This window comes from Pangasianodon hypophthalmus, chromosome 13 (assembly GCF_027358585.1).
Source record: "Pangasianodon hypophthalmus isolate fPanHyp1 chromosome 13, fPanHyp1.pri, whole genome shotgun sequence".
Taxonomy (NCBI): Eukaryota; Metazoa; Chordata; class Actinopteri; order Siluriformes; family Pangasiidae; genus Pangasianodon; species Pangasianodon hypophthalmus.
In genome coordinates, this window is record NC_069722.1 from 7429313 (window position 1) to 7451219 (window position 21907).

Sequence of the window (21907 nt, forward strand, 5' to 3'; positions counted from 1 at the left end):
GGCAGAATAATTTTGTTCGGCTTAGCCTACAAAAACATTTACACACACACACAAACAATTTTACCCAAAAGTACATCATAAATTGAAAAAATGGCCCATTATTCCTAAACCTTGGAACTGTGAACAAACATGCATTTGTTTCTGAGCCTGCATTAGCACCAAGTGGTCTGAAGAATCCTACACTCGTAGAAGTAAGAGCTGCTCAAAAGTGCTTTGGGTAGTCAATGGTTTTTTTTTTTTTTCTTAGAGGTTCTACTTGGAAACCTTTTTTTTTTTTTAAATAAACACTGTTGTAAGGCTTATAAAAGTTTCTTTAGAAAACTTTTAAGAACTACTTAGGGTGCTACATTCTGCTCATAAATAAATAAATAAATAGATAGATAGATAGATAGATAGAAAAATGTATCCGAGTTCAGAAATTTCCACACCATCACTACTAATAAAGGAGTGGCCAATCTTATGTTATCTTGAGGCTAATTATGGCTGAAGGTTTTCCTCCAAGCAAACATGAACTGATTTTACTTGTTTAATCAACCAGTGCTCTTCAAATTACTAAACAATTTGTTTCAGGTTGGAACGAAAACCTCCACATTGCACCTTGGAGGAGATTGAACACTCATGGTATGAAAACTTCAGCAAATTTACTTTATAGCAATAGTTATAGCTTTGTGGTCCGGTTTGAAGTTTGCATTTCTTTTTACGTTGGTCGGAAGGGTTAATGTGGCACGCCATGTTTCCATGGACACGTCTGTCCATTTGAGGTGCTCATCTCCTGAACTCATTAGGACATTTCAATAAACTTCCAGTGCTATACACTGTGCCATAAAATGCTCTGGTAAAAGCATTATAGGTAGTAAATTGTAATTTACAGTTCTCAAACTTTCCGTATGTTCAGAAGGAATATATTTTCATCTGGTCATAATTCATCCACATGAATCCACGTTGTTTGGAGTGAGGGATGAGTTTCTGGCTACAACTTCAAAACAGTACTAATCCTTACAAATTATTCTCTACAGTGTACTTTCACCCAAACACCTAATTTGTGTTTAAGACCTAAACCTTAAATTACTAAACGTGACCTACATTCGTTTGCATTTGAAAAAGATGAGCACAAGTAGATGGATGAGAATTCATTGATAAATGAGCTAACAGATGAACTGTTTAAGCTCTCTCTCTCTCTCTCTCTCTGGAAAATAAAACAAACCCCAGAATAAAGCTGTTTTATGAAGTGAGAGATTTTACCTGAGTGTGTCGTATAAATACACACTCATCTTATGTAGCAGTTAATATCCACCATAGCTCAGTTTTGAACATAGTAACTTCATTTCATCTTCATATCTGTTCAGAGCATGCCATGTGTAAGTAACAGGAATGACTGAGATCAGTGTTCCAGCTTGTTCTACACTGTTTCAGTCACTGAGTACGTGGGAAAACATTTACAGGTAGCAGAGTCTGAGAACTGGCGCTCTGTGAAATTGACAGCAATAATAATTAAGGATATTTGAATACTAGACAGTCTTATTTGAACAACAGACGTCTGGCCAGCAAAATCAGACTTTTGAATGGGAATGAAACTCAGGAAGAAACTGCAGTTGTGAAATGACCACTGGATTAATCTGAGAAATTTCCAGGTGCAGAAAATTGAAAAAACCCATTCACAGAAAGCAAATGGTGCTAGTGTGCATGCAGGGGTAATAAATTATATTTATCTAATGGCAATAAAGTGACAAAACCTTTCCACACTTCAGAAACAGAATTAATACCTGCTTTCAAGTCTGAATGTTTCTATGCAGACTAGTTTTAGACTTTTATGCACTAGCAGTACATTAGAAGCTCAAGTTTCAGCTGCATTTCCCAACCCTACTAAGAAATTGCACTGAAATTAAAGGTCAAATAAAAGGTCGGCAAAGATGACAGTGAGGTTAAATCTCCTACTGTTTAATGAAAAGGTGATGCACCAAGGCAGGGTACAGTAAAACTACACAGGGGAGGGGAGAGAGAGGGCTTCAAAGTAATACTTAAAACATGTCTGTGTGTTCGCCTGTCCACCATGCGGTCACGGTCTGACAGTTGCTGCACAGGTGCAGGAGCTCAGCCAGGGATAAGGAGAGAAAAGGAGGGGACGGGGTTGTCAAGTGCATTGCTGATGTCACTTAACAGTGCAGGAAAGGGGGGGGGAAGAATCTTACTTCTCCAATAAACCATAACCCCCCCCCCCCCGCACCGTCTTCTCATCCATTCATCCTCCCATCCCTCCCGGCATTTCGTTCCTCCATTGAAGCGCACAGATGGGAAAAAAGTGAAGAAGAGAGCGCTGCTAGGTTCTTCCCGTTCTGGGTGATCGCTCTCTCCGTCCCTGCATCCATCTGCCTTTTGGCTTTCTGTCACGTTTGTGTTTGTATTTAGTAGTGCTTCTCACCTCCCTCTCAGCATGTGTATGTGTGTGTACATGTGTGTGAGATGATGTATCAGTACGTGTGTGTTGTGCGCGTGTGTACGTTCATACGGCGTACAGTTCATAGATCTTCTTGGCGCAGTAGGCCAGGGCGGCGAGCGCTATTGTGTTGTGCAGTCTCTTTCTGTGCACGTCGTCGCGGCGCACCAGCACCACGGGCGTGGATGAGGTGAGCGTGTGCAGCGGCAGGCGCGCGAGCTTCCGGCTGTCGTACTCCACCTGGTACTTGCAGCACGGGTCGAACTGCCACGAGATGCCGTAGAGAGCGGCGCAGGCCAGGCTGAGGGCGCCGGCGGGCAGAGCTACGTAGCGAGAATAATCAGCAGGCAGTGCCAGCGGTGTAAAGAGACATGCGGCGCCCGCTAGTACGGCCGTCTTGTGCAGGCAGTTCCCCACGGCCACCCAGCGCGCCGTCTCGTCCCCAATGCGCGTCGGCTCAATGACAATGTAGGGATATTGTGCCTCCAGGGCCTGCTCCAGCTCATACTCAAACTGCTCCTGCGCATTCTCACCATTGTAGATCTCGTGCACGATGTAACACTCGCCCGCCGCCGCCATCACTCCCCTAAAGACAGGGATAAAAGAAGCCCAAGTCATTGATGAGCTAATCGTAGTCCACTATAACACAAATCTAGCTATGTTTCCAAAATCACCCAAACAAAAATCACTCAGAAAACAAATATTTACTTGTTTAAACTTACAAATCTAATCAGGTAGACACATTCAGGGTTCTTATTGTCAGACTGATTTTTATACTTTCCAAGCTTTCTATGTTCAGTTTCCTTATTAATATTTTAAAAAATAATTAACTGTATCATGTAGTGATGCACCGAAATGAAAAATCTTGAAACTGAAAACAAAATTCAGGGATTTATGATGACTTTTTATGCTTCAAAAAAAAAAAAAAAAAAACAATTGAGACAAACACTACAATAAGACATTTTAATGAAGTGTCAAAACCAAGCAGGATAAAAAACCAAACATAAACAATGTATAAAAATATTACATGTAGTCTACATATTAACTGAGATGGCCTATTATCAGGATGGTGTTTTAAACCCGGAACGGAAAAAGCTCTGGTTCAAACGTGTAACATTTTTGGTCACATGTTTCAGCTGAAATTGAAAGTGCCATGCTTGGCCATTTTCACCGCATCCCTAGCATCACGAGAAGAGAAAGATGTGAAATGAGAGATGCGTTAGATGTGTCCGCTTTAGTGCAGATAATATGGGGATGTCTGAACAAATGTTTGAGTGAAAACTACGCACATTTCCAAAACATTTTCAGATGTGGAAATGTGTGTCTTTAATTTCAATAGTTTAGGTCTGTGCATTGTTATAAAACTGCCATTAGTGGTAATGTAAAAATGCATCAATACATAAAAATCACTAAACATATAACTCCTTTTTAACTATATAACTTTTTTTTTCCATTTCAAGTGTCTTGTTATTGCTCTAGATTTTGTGTAAAAGTTATTTCAGGCAGCTAACGTGTTTATGTTTTGTCCTCAAAAATGGCAGAGGTTAAACATTTACCTGCCTTCATTTATTAAATGTGAACATGTGGACAGCAAAGCTAAAAAAATATTAAATATCAAAGTTAGGAAAATAAAGATGGGATTGTTTAGCGCGTGGGTTGTGAGTTAAGTTCGCTTTGGAAAACTGTCTCTGTTAACTTTAGTGCTAGTGACTTTTTATGTTAGTTTCAGCAAAAATACCCACCCCAAAACAAACAAACAAACAAACAAACAAAGACGTTTCTTTTGACGTTTAAACATATTATAAGCCACTAACCAGCCAATGCTACAGGACGTGGGTGGCCGTGGCTGCTAACTAGCTGTCACTTTAATAACTTGTATCCTGAATTTCTTTGCTAACTAGCTAGCTCAGGAGGCAAAATCCTGTTAAACCTCGTCCCGCCTATTTAAAGTTGTTTTAAAACATATTAAGACAACACTGTTGTTTCACTGCATTGTTAGTTTATTTAAAACGTAACGTAAATATTTTAGTCTCTTTCAACGTTTTCAAGCTAGCTAGCTAGTTCAGAGCAAAGAAGCCAAGAAAAACATCACATGAGGCGAAGCAAACAATGTTTTCACCCTTTAAAAAGGCCGTTTCAAACACACACAGCTCTGTAGTTTCTAGATAAACGCTCAGGCTCGTAGCTCAACAAGAACACGAGCATTTTTTATTCAAAACATGGTTTTGCGCTAATGTTTTAGTCTTAACTGACCTCTCCCTGTTGACTGGGACACCGCGCCTCCTTCCCAACGCCGCCATCTTGGAGAACCAGCGCGTTGCCGTTGACGTAAAAAAAAATTGTAGCGATGCACTATGGGTAGCGTAGTCTTCTCCTCATTGTGTTTTTATGCGGATACGAGGTATTATAGACTACACTTCCCATCATGCAACTGCCTAACGAGGCGCCTACCACTTCTATTTGTTCAAAGATATTAATATCCTAAAAATGTCAATTTAGAGGTCAGGTGTGTGACATAGGCAGACGATAGTGTGCAAAAAGGATAGATAAAGGGCTTTTTAAACTTATTATTTCACGCTGTGAGTGCACATATCTTAGTTTATGATTATTGAAATGTTCCGTAACAGCCAATCGAACGCAAGGACAACACTATACATATATGTATGTTATTCCAAGCAGAACAAAACAAAACCCTGCACAAAGGCTTTGCACAGACGATCTGGATTTCTCTTATAACGACTGCATTATACCTCAGCAGGTCTTATCAAGCACTCAGCTAGCTCGGACTTACCCATACTGTGTTCTTCCCACGCTTCAGCACTGAGGTCTGCACCCGTCGGCTGTCGCGCGACGCTCACCGAGCTGGCACGCGCACGCGAGGAGGCGATATAAGCAGCTAGTGCTCGGTACTCGGCCACACGTGCAGCCTTCCGCTCACTGTCTCCCCCTGTAGCAGCGCACTACGTGAGGTTTAGCATCGAGCACTGAAGCAAGCATCCCGTGATGGGACATGTGCCAAATGGGTCAAAGGTGAAACGCTAAGGAGCTCAAGTTAGCTTTCATCAAAACACAAGTTAATCTATCTATCTATCTATCTATCTATAGTACACACACACTATATATATATATATATATATATATATATATATATATATACACACACACACACACACTATTTTTGACCGTAAAAATCTAGCCAGGTCCTTAGACTTGAATGGCAAAGGGGGGCAAGAACACAAGACATGGCACCGGGTAAATATGTATAGCCTTATACTGTTATATTTGCAGAATACCTGATTTGTTCCTTGGTGCAAAATCAGTGGCCACATTATGACTATATGATCAAACTACCTACAGCATGACTGAGACAGTTAGACCCTTCAGAGACATGATTTGACGCAGCTAGACCTCTCAGAGACAATCTGAGCCCGTTCGAGACGTGATTTGAGGACACTAAACCTTTTAGAGGCATAATTTGAAGCAGTTTGAGACATTATTTGAGGACGCTAGACCTCTTTGAGGCATGATTTGCGGGAGCAAAACCTCTCAGAGACATGATTTGAGTCAGCTTGAGACATGATCTGAGATAGCTGCATCTTTCAGACTCTTGACTTGAGGGAGCTAGACCTCTTAGAAGCATGATTTGAGTCAGCTAGATGTCTCAGAATTGATTTAAGACAGTTAGACCTCTCAGAGATGTGATTTAAGGCAAATAGACCCTTCAGAGATATGCTTTGAGGCAGGTAGACCTCTCAGACGTTATTTGAAGCAGCTAGACCTCTCGGATGTGATTTGAACCAGCTAGAGCTCTAAAAGAGACTGGGTTTTAGGCAGCTAGATGTCTCGTAGTCTGGATTTTTGGCAGCTAGATGTCTACAAGACATGATTTGGGGCAGGGCCATTATCGTCAATATCGCCAGTACTTTTCATAGCTGGCAATGAAGCAAAGTAGTTGGTGTATAATGCACATGACCAATAACTATTGGCATTTTTTTTTAACCCAGGCATATCCAGTCCTGAAGCTTTTGAGCATAAATAAAAGCATAAACTCCTGATCTGAGGTCAGAAAAGGTGTAGACAGTAGGTCTGTAGTGGCATACATGTCCATTTGGTAAAATAACACTAAGTAACAAAAAAATAAATAAATAAAAATGTGGTCTAGTGTCTTGTTCTGCGTAGGAGAAGTACCCCCTTCAACCATCTGCAAAGAGACAGTGGTCTGTTGTGAAGACAATAAAATGCACAATGTATGGTAATGATGTCAGATAAGACACAATGTACTGACTATGAAAAGTCTCTGGTGAGAATAATACCCCTTAGCAAAATAAAAAACTGATTGTTAAGCAAAGAGGGCTAGAGATATATGGCATGGTTGGCCTTTGGTTACATTCCTGATTCTATTTATTACAGCGGAGGCGTTGGAGGCAAAGACTTTGACAGTCTTGCTTTTGTGTTTTCACAGAAAATCCTAAATCACTCTTTACTGGTTCACCCAAAATATCCAGTGCTGCTGAGTACTTGGCACACTCAATGTCCCTGTTACTGGTTTAACTGACATTTGCAGAACATCTTACTCTTTCATCATATTTCATTTTTTGTTCAGGAAAGACCATACATATTCTCATACAATAAACCAATAAAGAATGCAGAAGTCTGCTGATCAGGTTGACATAACTACTTTTACATGTACAAATCTGATAAGTGCAGAGAAACTTTTGTCAATAATTTGTATATCTTTACATGCATTTAGATAATCTACTAATGGGGTCTACATGATTCAGTCAATATTCATTTTCTTTCTAAATATGTGACATATGCACCTCTGCACCTGAACAGAAGAAGAAATTTTTTTCTTTTTTAAACATGTAGTCACATTAAGTGGATTATCAGTAGGCACTAAATGACTTGGGTGACATTTATATAGGAAGAAAAATTAAAGGATCATATTTGTGAGTTTAGACACATAAGGCAATGAGTGCATGATCCATCAGTGCATGTATGTGATCCAGACTGAAAACATTAATATCACTCCTTTTCAGATTTGAGCAGCTAGATCTCTCGTAGTAGAAATTTGAAGCAGCTAGACCTCTTACAAACATGATTTCATGTAGCTCGTCCTCTCAGAGACATGATTGGAGGCAGCTATACTTCTAGGAGACTAGATTTGAGGCAGCAAATGTCAGTTGGACAGCTGAAGAGTGGAAAAATATCATCCGGTCTTTCTTGAATCTTTACCTTTGCAGTTTTGGTGAACCTGTACCCACTGTAGCCTCAGATTTTTTCCCCATTCTGATATTTGATGTGAAAATTTACTCAAGCTTTTTTTATTATTTTTTTTTGTATTTGTATGATTTTATACATTGTGCTGCTGCCATATGATTGGCAAATTGAATAATTGCATGAACTAGCATGTGTACAGATGTTCCTAATAAACTGGCTCTAAGATTATGAGAATATAAAATTTCTCTCTTTTTTAAGATTTTCTCTCTTTTAAGATTTCTTCAATAATTATGTAAATAACAGTGATAACAAAATGACTTGATACATCTGCTTCTTTATTTTAAAACTTGAATATTAATATAGAGTACATGAATGTGTAAAAACTGATGAATTTCAGGCCTCGTTCATATGCGTGAATCATACTCTTGTAACAGTCACTACAGACTATGGCAAGCCTCTAAATATTCAGAGAGCATGACCTTCATTCTCATCAAATTGCTGGATGTTGCTACAGATGTTATAGTAGAAGGGCAGACTGCACCACTGTAGTTTGAGCACCTTACACACCCTGTTTATCGGTGGCCTTCACGGACACCATGATTATTAAGGCCATGGGGAAAGGTAGGTAGGGGAATAACACACACACACACACACACACACACACACACACACACACACACACACACACACACCGACTCTAACGCACAAAGAGATGACATACCTCACACCATGCTTCCGTTATGCAAACACACATTACACACTCCCTGTCCTGAAGGGTAGTGTTAACTGTTTCAAGTGTCGATCCTGAGAGAGTCTGTCCCTTAGTGTATGGTGGTGGGGTGTGTGTTTGAGGTGGGGGGTGGGGGTCATATCAGGACTATTGACTCGATACTGGCCCTGGATTCCACATGGTACCTAAATACACACTCACACCCAGTACATGGCTATTACGTTGACCTATGTTGTCTTCCAATCAAACAGGTTAATTTTTTTGCATGCACGTGTGTTTTGAGCACCACTTGGACCTCAAGGCATTGGGCTAGAAAGGCATGTGAAGTAACAAAAATTGCTGTTTTGTTTTGTTTTTTTTTTCCATGGATGATATGCATGGAACCCTGTTTTGGCATGTGGATCCCATAACCACAAAGTGCTGTAAAAACAGGCCCACTTGTTCACAAAGCACACAAATGTCCCCCCTCTCATGGAAAACGGACGTTCCAAATGTCGTAGATACGTCCGCAGCGTTGTCTGTACAGTTGCTGATAATTTCTATCTTGTCACCGCCAAACATTCACTCTCTCTAACACACAATATCTCTCTCACTGAAGACCAATTCCCTTCAACCCCCCCTCCCCTGGAGCTCAAATGCCCTGTCCACACAGTCAGCAACAGAAGTCTTTTCATCCTGTTGGCATCTCTCTCAGTGGATGATGTGCTCCAGGTAGTGAGGGTGAGGGTTTTCTTTCACATACTTTTGAATGTACCAGCAGGTCAGGTGAGCCCTGAGGTCTTCCTCGACCACAAAATCCATCGCTGCCTAAAAAAGAAGAGAGAAGTCTGAATAAAATGTCCACATCCAACATGCTTAGCAAAGCAATCCAGACTCATTACCTTCCAGAATATGCAGATACCATCTGCTGATGTACAGAGAAGCACCAAGTGACTGTATATGATGAAAACCATTGACTTTTGAGCATGTAAAAAAATAAATAAAATAATGTTTTTAAACAATTTCAATTTTTAAACAATCACACAGAGTTAAAATATATAGTCACAAGATCACATTCTTTCGTGGCCTGTGCCATTAATCATCTACACTTGTGAAGTGACCGATAGCTCCGGATCACAACAACAGACATGTATTGTAGGTTATATGGCTTCACAACCACATTATAATCATGCAAAAAAAAAAAAATCTCTTGTTTAGCTTTCAAACGACACCAGCCTCATGTTGCTGTGAACTACAGTGCCCGAGAAAGAGGCAGTGAAAGTCATTTTAGCCGACTTTGGAGCTCTGTTTCTGATGCTTCAGGCACTGCCACGAGCTCATTACGTTTCAATGGATCATTCTGCCCAGGCCAGAGACTTTGTTTATTCTATCAAATTTTGGGGAGAATTTATAAATGTATTTATTAAGATATGGTGAAACTGCAGGACATTTTGTTTAAAATATTAAACCTCCATTTTTATTTTAGTTTCATACAGACAAAAATGCACATTGTTTTGCATTCAGAAATAATAAAAAAAAATCTTTTAAGTCATAATTTTTCTTCATTAAAATTTTGTTCAAAATATTCTGAGAATCGAATTGAATTGAATTATGAAGCCAGTGTTGTGAATTGAATCGTGACAGGAGTGTATCGTTACACCCCTAACATATTATTTTTCTACATTTTCCAATTTATAATTCTTTAATTCATAATTTAAAAATCTTGAATATATCATTTAATTTTTGAATTCAGAATTCCTTAATTATATAAAATTCTAATATTAACATAAAAATAAATAACAATAAAAGAAAATAACCTAAATCCACAAAATACAAAGACTATCATGGACTCCATCCTCCGCCATGATAACAAATATTGTTTGATTGTCATGAAATGGAAAGACACTGACCAGCACAACACAGGAAATGAGGAGGTAAAAATCAAACAAAAAACTTTACACTTAACAAGCATATAGCAAACAGTGTACTGAGCCTTTATAAATTACCCACACATCCAGTTGGCCACCTTAAACTGATGTAAGATAATTAAATAAGGGAAAAAAGACAACAGGATATACTGTCATAGGAAAATAATCTCGAAAAAAACAAACAAACAAAAAAAAAAACAGCTTGCTGTGTCACTGAGAAACTGGAAAGTTCCCTGTCCTGAACACTTTCCTGTGTCTGTAAAATTTAAAGGAACATCTTTACCTCTTGTCCTTACAAAATTCTGATAAAAATGCTAAATAAACAGCTCTGAATTAATATACACCTGTTCACTGCCTTGCAGCCAGGACCTTCTCAACAATCAGATTCATGAATTCACCAGCGCTGTGGTACAAAGCTGTTCCTGAAGCAGTCTGTGGTGGTGTGATGGAATTGTAAGCGCAAACACCATGTAAGTTGCATGTGCTCATTAATGCTCAATAAAGTTGACAGCATGTAACAGACATGTGCGTCGTTACATTCATAAATTTGGTGTATTTGATTCGATTTAAATGCTTAATACAGATAACCATCATACTGGTCCATGCTTATATACTAGAATATAGCAACACTCAACCTTGGCCAGGTGCTTGGCGATTCCTCGTCCTCGGTAAGCATCTGGAACCTCAGTGTGTTGCAGATCCACCGTCTTCTTCCCCACATATTCATACAGCAACACGGCTCTATCATAAGAACCTAGCACACAGAAAAAAAAGTTTGCACACCCTTAGGACAAAATTAGGGATTAGAATTATTCTCCTAAGAATAAATTTGCATGAACTCCAATGCAGGTATGTTTGAGGGAATGAGAGAGAGAGAGAGAGAGAGAGAGAGAGACAGAGAGAGAGACTGAGACAGAGAAAGAGACAGACAGACAGAGCGACACAGACAGAGTGAGAGACACACAGAGTGAGAGAGAGACAGCGTGACAGACTGAGAGACAAAGTGGCAGACAGAGAGACAGAGTGACAGACAGAGAGAGAGAGACGCACAGAGCAAGCGAGCGAGAGAAAGTCACACAGAGCAACTGAGAGAGAGAGAGAGACAGAGCGACAGAGAGAGATAGAGCGACAGACAGAGCGCCAGAGCGACAGACAGAGAGACAGAGCGCCAGAGAGAGAGAGAGACAGAGTGACAGACAGAGTGACAGACAGAGAGAGACGCACAGAGCAAGCGAGCGAGAGTCAGAGCGACAGACAGAGAGAGACACAGAGCAACAGAGAGAGAGTGAGAGAGAGAGACATACAGACAGAGAGAGAGAGAGACAGAGTGCCAGAGAGAGAGATAGAGTGACAGACAGAGAGAGAGAGAGACAGACAGACAGAGCAAGCGAGCAAGAGAGAGTCAGAGCGACACACAGAGAGAGAGACACACAGAGCAACAGAGAGCGAGTGAGAGAGAGAGACATACAGACAGAGAGAGAGAGAGAGAGACAGAGCGCCAGAGAGAGATAGAGTGACAGACAGAGAGACAGACAGAGAGAGAGAGACAGAGTGACACAGAGAGAGAGAGAGAGAGAGTGACACAGAGAGAGAGAGAGAGAGAGAGAGAGAGATGCACAGAGCAAGTGAGCGAGAGAGAGTCAGAGCGACACACAGAGAGACACACAGAGCAACAGAGAGAGTGAGAGAGAGAGAGATACACACAGACAGAGAAAGAGAGACAGAGCGTCAGAGAGACAGACACACAGAGCAAGCGAGCAAGAGTGAGTCAGTGTGACACACAGAGAGAGACACACAGAGTGACAGAGAGTGAGTGAGAGAGAGACATACAGACAGACAGATAAATAGATACATAGAGAGAGAGAGAGAGAGATAATCCTGGAGCACTTGAACTAATCCAGGGCCTTCACCTCCACTGCTACCAGTGCAAATGTTGGTGTCATTAGAAATAATTGTACATTGTTGTTAAAATATTATGCATTAGTTAATCTCCACAAAGTATGTAGAACACTAAACTACCAGGATTCAAAGGATAAAAAAATAAGTCTCTGGCTTGTTTTCCGCTGATAAAATCTGCTATTGATGTAACAGGAAGTTGAACGAGAACGGGCTTGTCTGGCTGCAGTTCGGAAGCAATACATCAACTTTTCACTCAGTGATAAACACAAAGAAACTAAGAATTGTGAGGAGTTGTGAGGAATTGAGCCCTGTACAACAGCAGGAAAATGAGGACGGATGTTGTGTATGTCGAAGCAATGTGAAGCTTTGGACGAGTGCTGGCTAATGTGTGTAATTAAAAAAATATATATATCAACATTACTAGCTAGCTAAGCTAAACCAAAACAGCTGAAAAACTTGTCTAGGAAATGAGTTTCAACACCAACACACAGAGGTTTAATACAGGACACTGAATACACAAACATGTCCCCGTTTCCACTACTTACACTGGTGACTACAAAAAGTTAATACGACACATATACATTCTCATGCTAGGGAGCTAGCTAGCTAACTAGCTAAGCAGCTAGCCTGTGTCACTCGTATGCTGAGGCTTTTATGAAAACAAAGGTAACAAGCCGTCGCGCGCGCGTGAACGCCGCGGAGCGCCGAGGTTAGCCATAGCCGAAGTCATGTTACCGTTGAGACGGATGCTGAACTGGCGTCGTTTTTTGTCGTGTTCAACGCGAATGGGGCTGTTGATCTCGATGACATTCATCTGAGCAGCCTGGGCCATAATGTCTCGGGGATCGCTGCGTGTCAGTGTGCCACGACTGATCTGAAATCTCCCAGAAGCGCAGTCATAGCCAGGCAGCGCGAGGCGAACATCAAGCAAAAACACTCCATCCAAGGAAATCAGCTGTAAGGTCACGTGTCTCCTCTCGACCAATCAGAAGCAGCGGCAATGTTTTGATGTACGGCCTCGTGGATGCGCGTGCAGCGCTTCACCGCCAGGGCGCGCGCAAACACTCTGGTTCTTAAAGCCAGCAGACTGGCTTAAGGGGTGCGAAAACTTTATTTATTTATTTATTTGCATTCCTTTAACTGTGAAGTAAAGACACAGACTACCTCAGTGCATATTTAATTTATTCATTTTATTTATCAATATTATTAGTAATAGTATTTTATTATTTATTTATTTATTGAACACAATACAACTATTCCAATGTTAGACTCATTATTTATACACTATATGGCCAAAAGTCTGTGGACACCTGACCATCACACCCATATGTGGCTCTTCCCCAAACTGTTGGAAGCAAACAATTGTCTAGAATGTCTGTGTATGCTGTAGATTTCCCTTCACTGGAACTAAGAGGCCCAAACCTGTTCCAACATGACAATCCCCCTGTGCACAAAGCGAGCTCCATGAAGGCACGGTTTTTCAAGGTTGAAGTGGAAGAGCTCCAGTGTCCTGCACAGAGCCCTGACCTCAACCCTACTGAACATCTTTGGGATCAACTGGAATGCCGACTGCACACAGGCAAATCCCACTGATCTCACTAATGCTCTTGTGGCTGAATGAGCACAAATCCCCACAACCACACTCCAGAATCTAAGGGAAAGCCTTCCCAGATGAGTGGAGGTTATTATAACATCTGGAATGGGATGCTCAAAAAAGCATATATGGTTGTGATGGTCAGGTGTCCACAAATTTTTGGCCATTTATGTATGTGTACAATAATAGCTTGCCTATTCCTATTCCTGATCTTTCCACTCTAATAACTCATTAGGTGTAAGCTGACATTATTTCTAGTCTAAATTGTTTTGAGTGACTGAGGTTACTGAGTGAGGTTACTGACTGAGGATTTAACATGTTTAATTAAAGTGAGCAGTCAACAACTATAAGAACTCAATAATAAATCAGATAGTATTTTTAATCTGTGGTGACCACCACTGAAAAAAGTCTCAATTAATCACAGATTCCACAGACCCCATCACTGGCCTAAAGAAATTGGCTAAATTTAGTAAATGAAAGATTGTAATAGCTAGGCTGAGAAATGAATATTGCTGATAATGTTTGGATATTGTCTATTAATTATTTAAACATTATGAGAAGATTATGAAAAATCAATTAACTGCTGAGCTCTTATTTGCAGTGTAGACAGTTGCCAAGTTCAATGACATACAGTAGCTGTGGCCAAATATGATTGCAGTCTTTTAGCTTTTGTTGTGATGTGGCAAAAGTTTCAATCTGGGAAGTTGTGGTCACTCTATATAAACTGGCTCACATTACTGCAATCAAACCCATTTCTCACAATTATTTGTGTATTTTACTACAACGGTTATAGTTTATTTGGAGGGTGACTGTGTACAATTCAGGATCTGTAAAATCTGCATTCATCTTCAGCAACTGCTTCATCCTGGTCAGTGTCGCTGTGGAACCACAGCCTACTCCGTGAACACTGGGCCTGAGGCAGGAATACAACCTGGATAGGACACTAGTCCATCACAGGCACCGTAGAGACACACACACACACACACACACACACACACACACACACACACACACATGTACTTACAGGAAATTTTGAGTAGCCACATCCACCATGTTTTTGGGAAGTGGGAGGAACTTGCAAGAATGCAAATGAAAGCCACACAACCACAGGGAGAACCTGCAAAACTCCTCAAGGACACTAACTTGACCTCAGGATTGAGCCGGAGACCCCGGAGCTGTGAAGTGTCAACACTACACACTGTGCCACCCCACTCCAGTGGGTTTAACTTAATCTCATTTTTTTCTGGGTTGTAATCTCCTATCCATCACAACTGTGGCATGTGTGTGACTACAGATAATAATAATAAAAAAAAAACAAAACAGAAAGCCTGTTAACTTGAAACTTTAAACTTCAACAGGCTTTCTGTTCTTTTCTTATTACAGTGTAACAATAGAAACAGAAGAAGTTATTGTCTGTGGTAATCACGCATATGCTACAAATGTGGTGGATAGAGATTAAGTTAAAAGGTCAATGTGTAGATTTACAATTTTTAATCTACTTTCCCTAATCTTGAACATGATCTTCCGAGAACAGCTAGACATTTATGCAAAAACATCTTTATCCTTTTGTGTGTGTGTATGTGTGTGTGTATGTATGAGTGTGTACTGTATTTATATGTATTTATACTGTATTTCTTATGTAAACCTGTGTGCATCACAGTTACTCATTTTACTCTAGTAATATTAGTATTATTATGTACCATAAATACTTGTGATTTGAATGAATACAATATATTGTGTAGCTTATTTTTGTATCACTCTTTGTTTTTCTTTTTGTCCTTACACATTCTTCACCCCATCATTCATTTATTTTCAGTAACCGCTTTATCCTGATCCTGATCCTGGCATCCGGAGCCTATCCTAGGAACACCAGGGATACATACTGGACGGGACACCAGTCCATCGCTGGACACAACACACACAGACTCACAATTAGAGTAGACCATTCACCTACTAGCATTTTTTTTTTTGAATGTGAGAAAAAACAAAGAACCTGGAGAAAACTCACACATTCACACAGAGAACATGGGAAACTCTTCACAGACAGTAATCCGAGCTCAGGATCAAACTGGGGACGCTGGATCTGTGACACAGCTATGCTACCCCTGCACCACCCCAGTATACCTTCTAAACAAACCCTTTAGTGGTGCAAAGCAGTGGTGTAAATTAGGTTAATGGAGACTCAGAGACACAATTATTTCAGTACTGATTTTAAATAAATGATTTATGTCACTAATAGTAGGCATATTGCACATGAATAGCAAACCAGGGGCATTTACAGCTCAGGCCTTTACCCCAAAGGATATGCTGACTAGCTACTCACAGGCAAATAGAAAAGAATACACAGCAGTGAAGCTATTTATTTAGTATAAATACTAAATTGTCAATTTAAAACAAACTCCTTTAAAATATTGTCTTCATTATTGCACTCACACTCTCTCTTCTCTCGCGCCCAAATGAATTCTTCTATACTGGAACATACCAGAATATACTAGAAAGAAGGTCAAATCGAGAACCTTTACTCATTGTTTCAGTTTGTTCCTCCAGAGAAAACTTTAAAGATTGTATGTAGAACTCTACAGCAGTGTTTCCCTATCAGAGAGGGTTCCAAGTGGAATCTTTTTAGGTTAAATAAATAAATCAGCTATTTCAAAACCTTGAGGAAACTGCTTTAAGAGTGAAAAATAGGTTCTGACCACATTTCACACAAGCCATGAGTTCTTTCAGACAACTTTTTTGTCTGTTCATATTGAAGTATGAAAATGTTCACCACTGAAAATGAAAAGAGAAACTTGGCTTTGGGCAAGTGTAACAGCAGCTTCCACTAACACGTCACCTCCTCGTTAGTGTATCTGTGTGTGTCATGATTATTAAAAGTAACTGTGTTAAGAATTAGTATTTATTTGTTATTTACGTTTATGTATTTCAGCCATGTTTTAAGCCCTCTCTTCTATGACTTTCCTGAGCTTGTTGATGATATCCTCTCCATTGCTCCAAGGCACCACGTTGGCTTTGAACTCTCCGGGTTTGGCCTCGTGCATCTCCTGGATCAGCCTGTGCATGGGGAAGTCACGTCGAGGAAACGCCACATCATCTGGCGCCAGCGTCAGCGATGGGCAGAAGTCGTTTGCACCATCACCAACGTACAGCACCCTTTGATATCGCCTGCCTTCTCTTTCGTGCACCCTCTGAGCCGTGTATCGTCGCACGATTTCGGCCTTGCACATGTTCACCGGACACCGCAGGCAGTTGTGAGAGTGGAAGGGGCGGAGCTGAAGTTGTCCATTCTCATCAAAATGGGCTGGGTTTGTGAAAATGCGCATGAAGAGCGAGCGAAAGCCGAGGCTCTGCAGCCATGTTTCGATGAACACCGTGTTGGCATCTGACACACAAATGACCTCAAAGTCCTGTGGTGGGCACGACATCAGGAAGCGCAGCAGGGCAGGGATGCCTGGGCATGGCGGAAGACGCTCTATGGTGTTACGGACATTTGATGGAGTGACCCCCTGCTCAGCGAGGTACGCCAAGACTCGCTGCATGTACTCGTTGTACCTGCCCGGCCTATATGTGTCTTTGAGCCAGGAGGGCAGAGAACCACCGGGGGCCACTGTAACCATGGCGTCATCGCTGCACTCGTCCACAAGCGTCTCATCAAAGTCAAAAAAGATAAGAAAGCGCCGGTCATTTTGGGGCAGGGCCTGTGCTCTGTTGCTGTGCCAATGGGTCTCTTCCACTGCACCTGGAGGATGAGGTGGGTTAAAACAGCAGTTGAAGACAGAGTCCCGCATTGTTAGCACCGACTTCAGAGGCTCTCTTTTTAATTCTGGGGACACACAAAGGGTATTTTGGTATTTAGTAGAAAATAAAAGATTAAATAAATTACAATAACAATAGCAATAGCAACTGAAATGTAGAAATAATCTGGAGTGTAGACATGTCATGATGCAGTTGAATCTTGGAAAAGGGTGATGTGTTTCCAAAATATTAGGCATTTTCCTCGAATTTCCTAATATCTAAATAATCCTTCTCCATTTTGTATCAATTTAAATATAAGTATAATGTCCTAAACAAATGATAATGAAGGTATGCCAGATTCTTGCTGGATTTTATTATTTCTGATGCAAAAACATCTGACCGTGTTGATTTCTATCAATTTCCTGGATCCATCACAATTTTACTACGGAATTGAGTGGATCCAACCACCCAGGGTATGTAATAGTGTGCAAGAGTATTACTATTATAACATTGGAATAAACCTGCCATTTCAAAAGATCAACAAAATGGAGAACTGAAAAAAGAACAAATGAAGAGACATCATGTGAAACTGCCACATCTGTTTCACTTAAAAATACATCCAAAAAGAGTATTACATATTACACAGACTAGCATGCACATCAGAAACACTGTTCTTAAAAAAAATTAATGAGCCCTGAAGTATACACGCGTGGATTCAACATGCACCCTCTGACTGCTCTAGACTGCTCTAGACCGCTCTGTCATGCTCGATACGAACCCTTTTTTTGCCAGTTTTAATCTTCTTCTTAATGTGTATTAGATAAAGTGTATTAAAAATTTCACCTTCAGGATGTCCTTTACTTTCCATGTTGTGGAAAGTCCTTGATACAGTTATTCTCTAATCAGCCTCTCTTTTTTTCCCCTTGAGGTTAACAACAACAACAACAACAACAAAACCCCACAGTTTGTCATGTTACTGAAAAGCGTCTTCTATCTTGAAGACTCTCTTGTTACTGACTATTACAACGGAGACTCCTTCTATAAATGTTGAATAAATGTCTCTTTATGGAAAACTTCACCATTTCAAGGACTGTTTTTCTTTCTTAAATAACACGTTTGTGAAGAATCCACCATGAGCCAAGTCACAGTGAATTAGCTGTTCCAGTGAATTAGCCGTTACTATGGAAACGATAACGTCTTAGAACGAGCGCATTAATACACAGCTTGCAGCTGGAACTATTTTCAGAGCCGCTTTTGTAGAAAATTTATCAACACTGATTTTCTCATTTTCTGACCAAAATTCAGCGAAATTCAACAGCACCATGGTATAATTTGATATTACTACTTGTTCTGAAGGGGGAAAAAACCCCACAACCTTAATTAATGTACTATGAGCTACAAAAAAAAAAAAAAAAAAAAGATAAATCAGTGAGAGAATGGCTGCGTTCTAAACTTTATTCTACCGCGTTAAATAGTGCGCCTAAATAGTCCGCATTTTGATGTCTACGCTACTATTTTACACACTGTTTACAGTAGTTTTAAATCACTAGCTTACACCAAACGTCAAAGAAACGTTTTTTTCTTACCTGAAGAGTGCAGATTGAAAAGAAACCGTCTCGTGAGTGTTGTCTGTTTTCAGTTCCGTGTAGCCGTCTGTGTGTCGCGTGCGCCTCTGAGTGCTGTAACATCCTCGCGCTGCTGCTCGCGCTTTATGAGCTCAGAGAGGCAGAGACGCTCCGCCTCACAGCACTGATGCAGACTAACATACTGAAATGATGCAAGGGCTGCAGATTAAGAAGCCCAAAAAGCTATTTGAGACCATAAATCAATGGTCTTGTCATAAAGTCAGGTGAACTTTTACTTGGTCTTATCTCAGTCTCAGTCTGCAAAGAAGTATTTTTCCAACACCACCTGAGACCATAACATCATTTCCATGAACACTGTAATGTTCCCTATAATACAGTACACAATGTAAATGTCTATCTGTGCATGTGGAGTTACACTGTAAAGCACCTTTACAGTTCAAGTGACTATGTTTCAAAATACTTCATCTTCTTATGTTCAATATAATGGAGCACAAGTACTTGTAATGCACAGCTGTATCTGGTCACAGAAAGTTGTATGAGGCAAAACAAATTCTAGTTTTTAATGCATTATATTTACCTGTTCTGTGCTTACTCTGCAAAAAAAAAAAAAAAAAAAAAGGCATCTTAGCAAGTGGAAATACCTTGAATATAGTCATGTGTATGTAGTATTTCCTATTATAAGATTACAATAAACCAAATATAAGATTATTAAACCTTTTTCAAGCCATTTGTGCTCATTTCAAGCTTGAAAAAGTCTTGTTCTATTGGCAGATAATTGCATTTTAAACATTTATTTCTAAAAAGAAGCAAAATTATCTGCTAATGGAACAAGAAAATTACAAGTTTGAAATAAGTAATAATGTCTAGAAATAGGTTTGGTAATCCTATATTTGGTTTATTTTAATCTTATAATAAGAAATACTAGATAAATTTGACGATATTCAAGATAATTTCACTTGCTAAGACGACTTTTTTTTGCAGCGTATATCAAAGCAAATGTGATTTGATTGATTTGCAAATCTTTACACGTGCTGTTGCATTTCTTTAAAAAATAGTATTATTATTATCAATCTCTGCATCATTTCGTTTACCTCATGCATGCTCCATAAACCCCCAGTGCAATGGTATAAAATAAGATTACACTGCAGTACAAAATGTACAGAATGATAATATAAGTAAATGGGTTATTTTAGGTAATACAAGAGAAATTTCAGGAAATGTTAGGAAGATACTACAACCAGCAAATCACCACATTTGAGAGTCTGGTCTCGGTCTTGATATTGACTTGGCCATGTGTGGTGTTGGTCTTTGTCTTGTTCCTTGTCATAGTTGGTCTTGACTCAGACTCCATTTGCCATGGTTTTGGTCTTGACTCTGTCTCGGCTAAGGTGGTTTTAACCCCACACCACAAAGAACCCATGTAGTGTATTACTGCAATGCTGTTTAGTCATCAACTTCACTTTCAAGTACACTATATGGCACCTGATTATAACACTCATATGTGCTTGCTGAACATCCCATTCCAGATTTAGTCCTTTTGCTGTTATAATAATCTCCACTCTTCTGGGAAGGCTTTCCACTCAATTTTGGAGTGTGGCTGTTGGGATTTGCCTGTGTGCAGTCGGCATTCCAGTTGATCCCAAAGATGTTCAGAGGGGTCGAGGTCAGGGATCTGTGCAGGACACTCGAGTTCTTCCACTCCAACCTTGGAGAACCATGTCTTCATGGAGCTCGCTTTGTGCACAGGGCAAAAGTACATTGGCATGCTGGAACATGGTTGGGCTCCAGTGAAGGGAAATTGTAAAGATACAGCATACAAAGACATTCTATACAATTGTTTGCTTCAAACTTTTTGGCAACAGTTTAGGCAAAAGTCCACATATGTGGTGGTCAGGTGTCCACAAACTTTTATCCATATAGTGTATAAATGAGGGGACTACAGTGAAATTCAGTATGCAGTTCCCCAAGCTATGTTACACAGGGTGAATTCAGATATATATTGGCATAGTTTTTGAATTTCAACCTTATCTAAGCTTTCTTGCCATTATTAAAACAAAATAACTGAAACAAAAGACATGGCACATTTTTGAAATCCTCAAGGTATTAACTGTTTATCGTATTCTTAAGATGCATGACTTGCCCTTTTGTCAAGACTTAATCATTGCATCACTAACTCAAACTTCAATCACACGATGTCTCCATAATCTTCTCCAAAATACATCATCAGCATATTCTAATATTGTAGACTAAGCAAAATTGACTATATATTAAGAATGTGGTCTAAATAACATTCCATAATCTATTCCTTACAGCAATAACAACAATAACAGGGTTTAGCAAATCTTCAATATTTTCCAAATTCATAGCCAATCTTTTCTTTTTGAAAAGATTATGGACAAACTCACATAAAAAATTAAAAATACCAGTAAAAGGTAAGCAACATTTTATAATTTATTTTTTGGAGTCGCAGCATAACTCAGGATTTAAAAAATTAAACATTAACATGAATTTCTAAAATGAAATGAACACAAAAATCTCCAAATACTCAGCAATAGGCTTAAGTAACATGAAATATTTCCCAGGCCACTTTATTCTTCCGATTCTTCAGATGTTTCATAAAAAAAAAAAACATAATTCAATACAATGTTAACTCCATCAGTGCATCATCGAACTGTAGGTGCGGCATGTTTCATACATCCATTATATCCCTTAATTTTTCCTCTCTCTACTTACTGTACTTTAATCTTAAAAATGATTGAATTATGAATATCTGTACATAATTTGCTCTAACTTTCCTACCTC

General features: G+C 39.7%; 2 protein-coding genes across 3 annotated transcripts; both read right to left on the reverse strand.

Moving 5' to 3' along the window:
- Positions 1-1917: 1917 nt before the first annotated feature.
- Positions 1918-13159, reverse strand: LOC113527874 (protein NATD1). 2 transcript variants are annotated; one of them, XM_053239076.1, is made up of 4 exons: positions 12926-13159; positions 10927-11045; positions 9127-9191; positions 1918-3020 (listed from the first exon to the last, which is right to left on the reverse strand). In XM_053239076.1, the coding sequence occupies exons 1-4, from the start codon at positions 13020-13022 to the stop codon at positions 2501-2503; spliced, it is 801 nt and encodes a 266-aa protein (XP_053095051.1). In that variant the 5' UTR covers positions 13023-13159; the 3' UTR covers positions 1918-2500. The 2 variants fall into 2 exon arrangements, with proteins under 2 accessions (XP_053095051.1, XP_026771977.1); XM_026916176.3 differs by lacking the exons at positions 9127-9191; positions 10927-11045; positions 12926-13159 and adding an exon at positions 4688-4828.
- Positions 13160-15990: 2831 nt separating this feature from the next.
- On the reverse strand, positions 15991-19266 carry phospho1 (phosphoethanolamine/phosphocholine phosphatase 1). Its single transcript, XM_026916163.3, has 2 exons — positions 19106-19266; positions 15991-17607 (listed from the first exon to the last, which is right to left on the reverse strand). Exon 2 carries the CDS (start codon positions 17570-17572, stop codon positions 16721-16723), a length of 852 nt encoding a protein of 283 aa, XP_026771964.1. The 5' UTR covers positions 17573-17607; positions 19106-19266; the 3' UTR covers positions 15991-16720.
- Positions 19267-21907: the final 2641 nt, after the last annotated feature.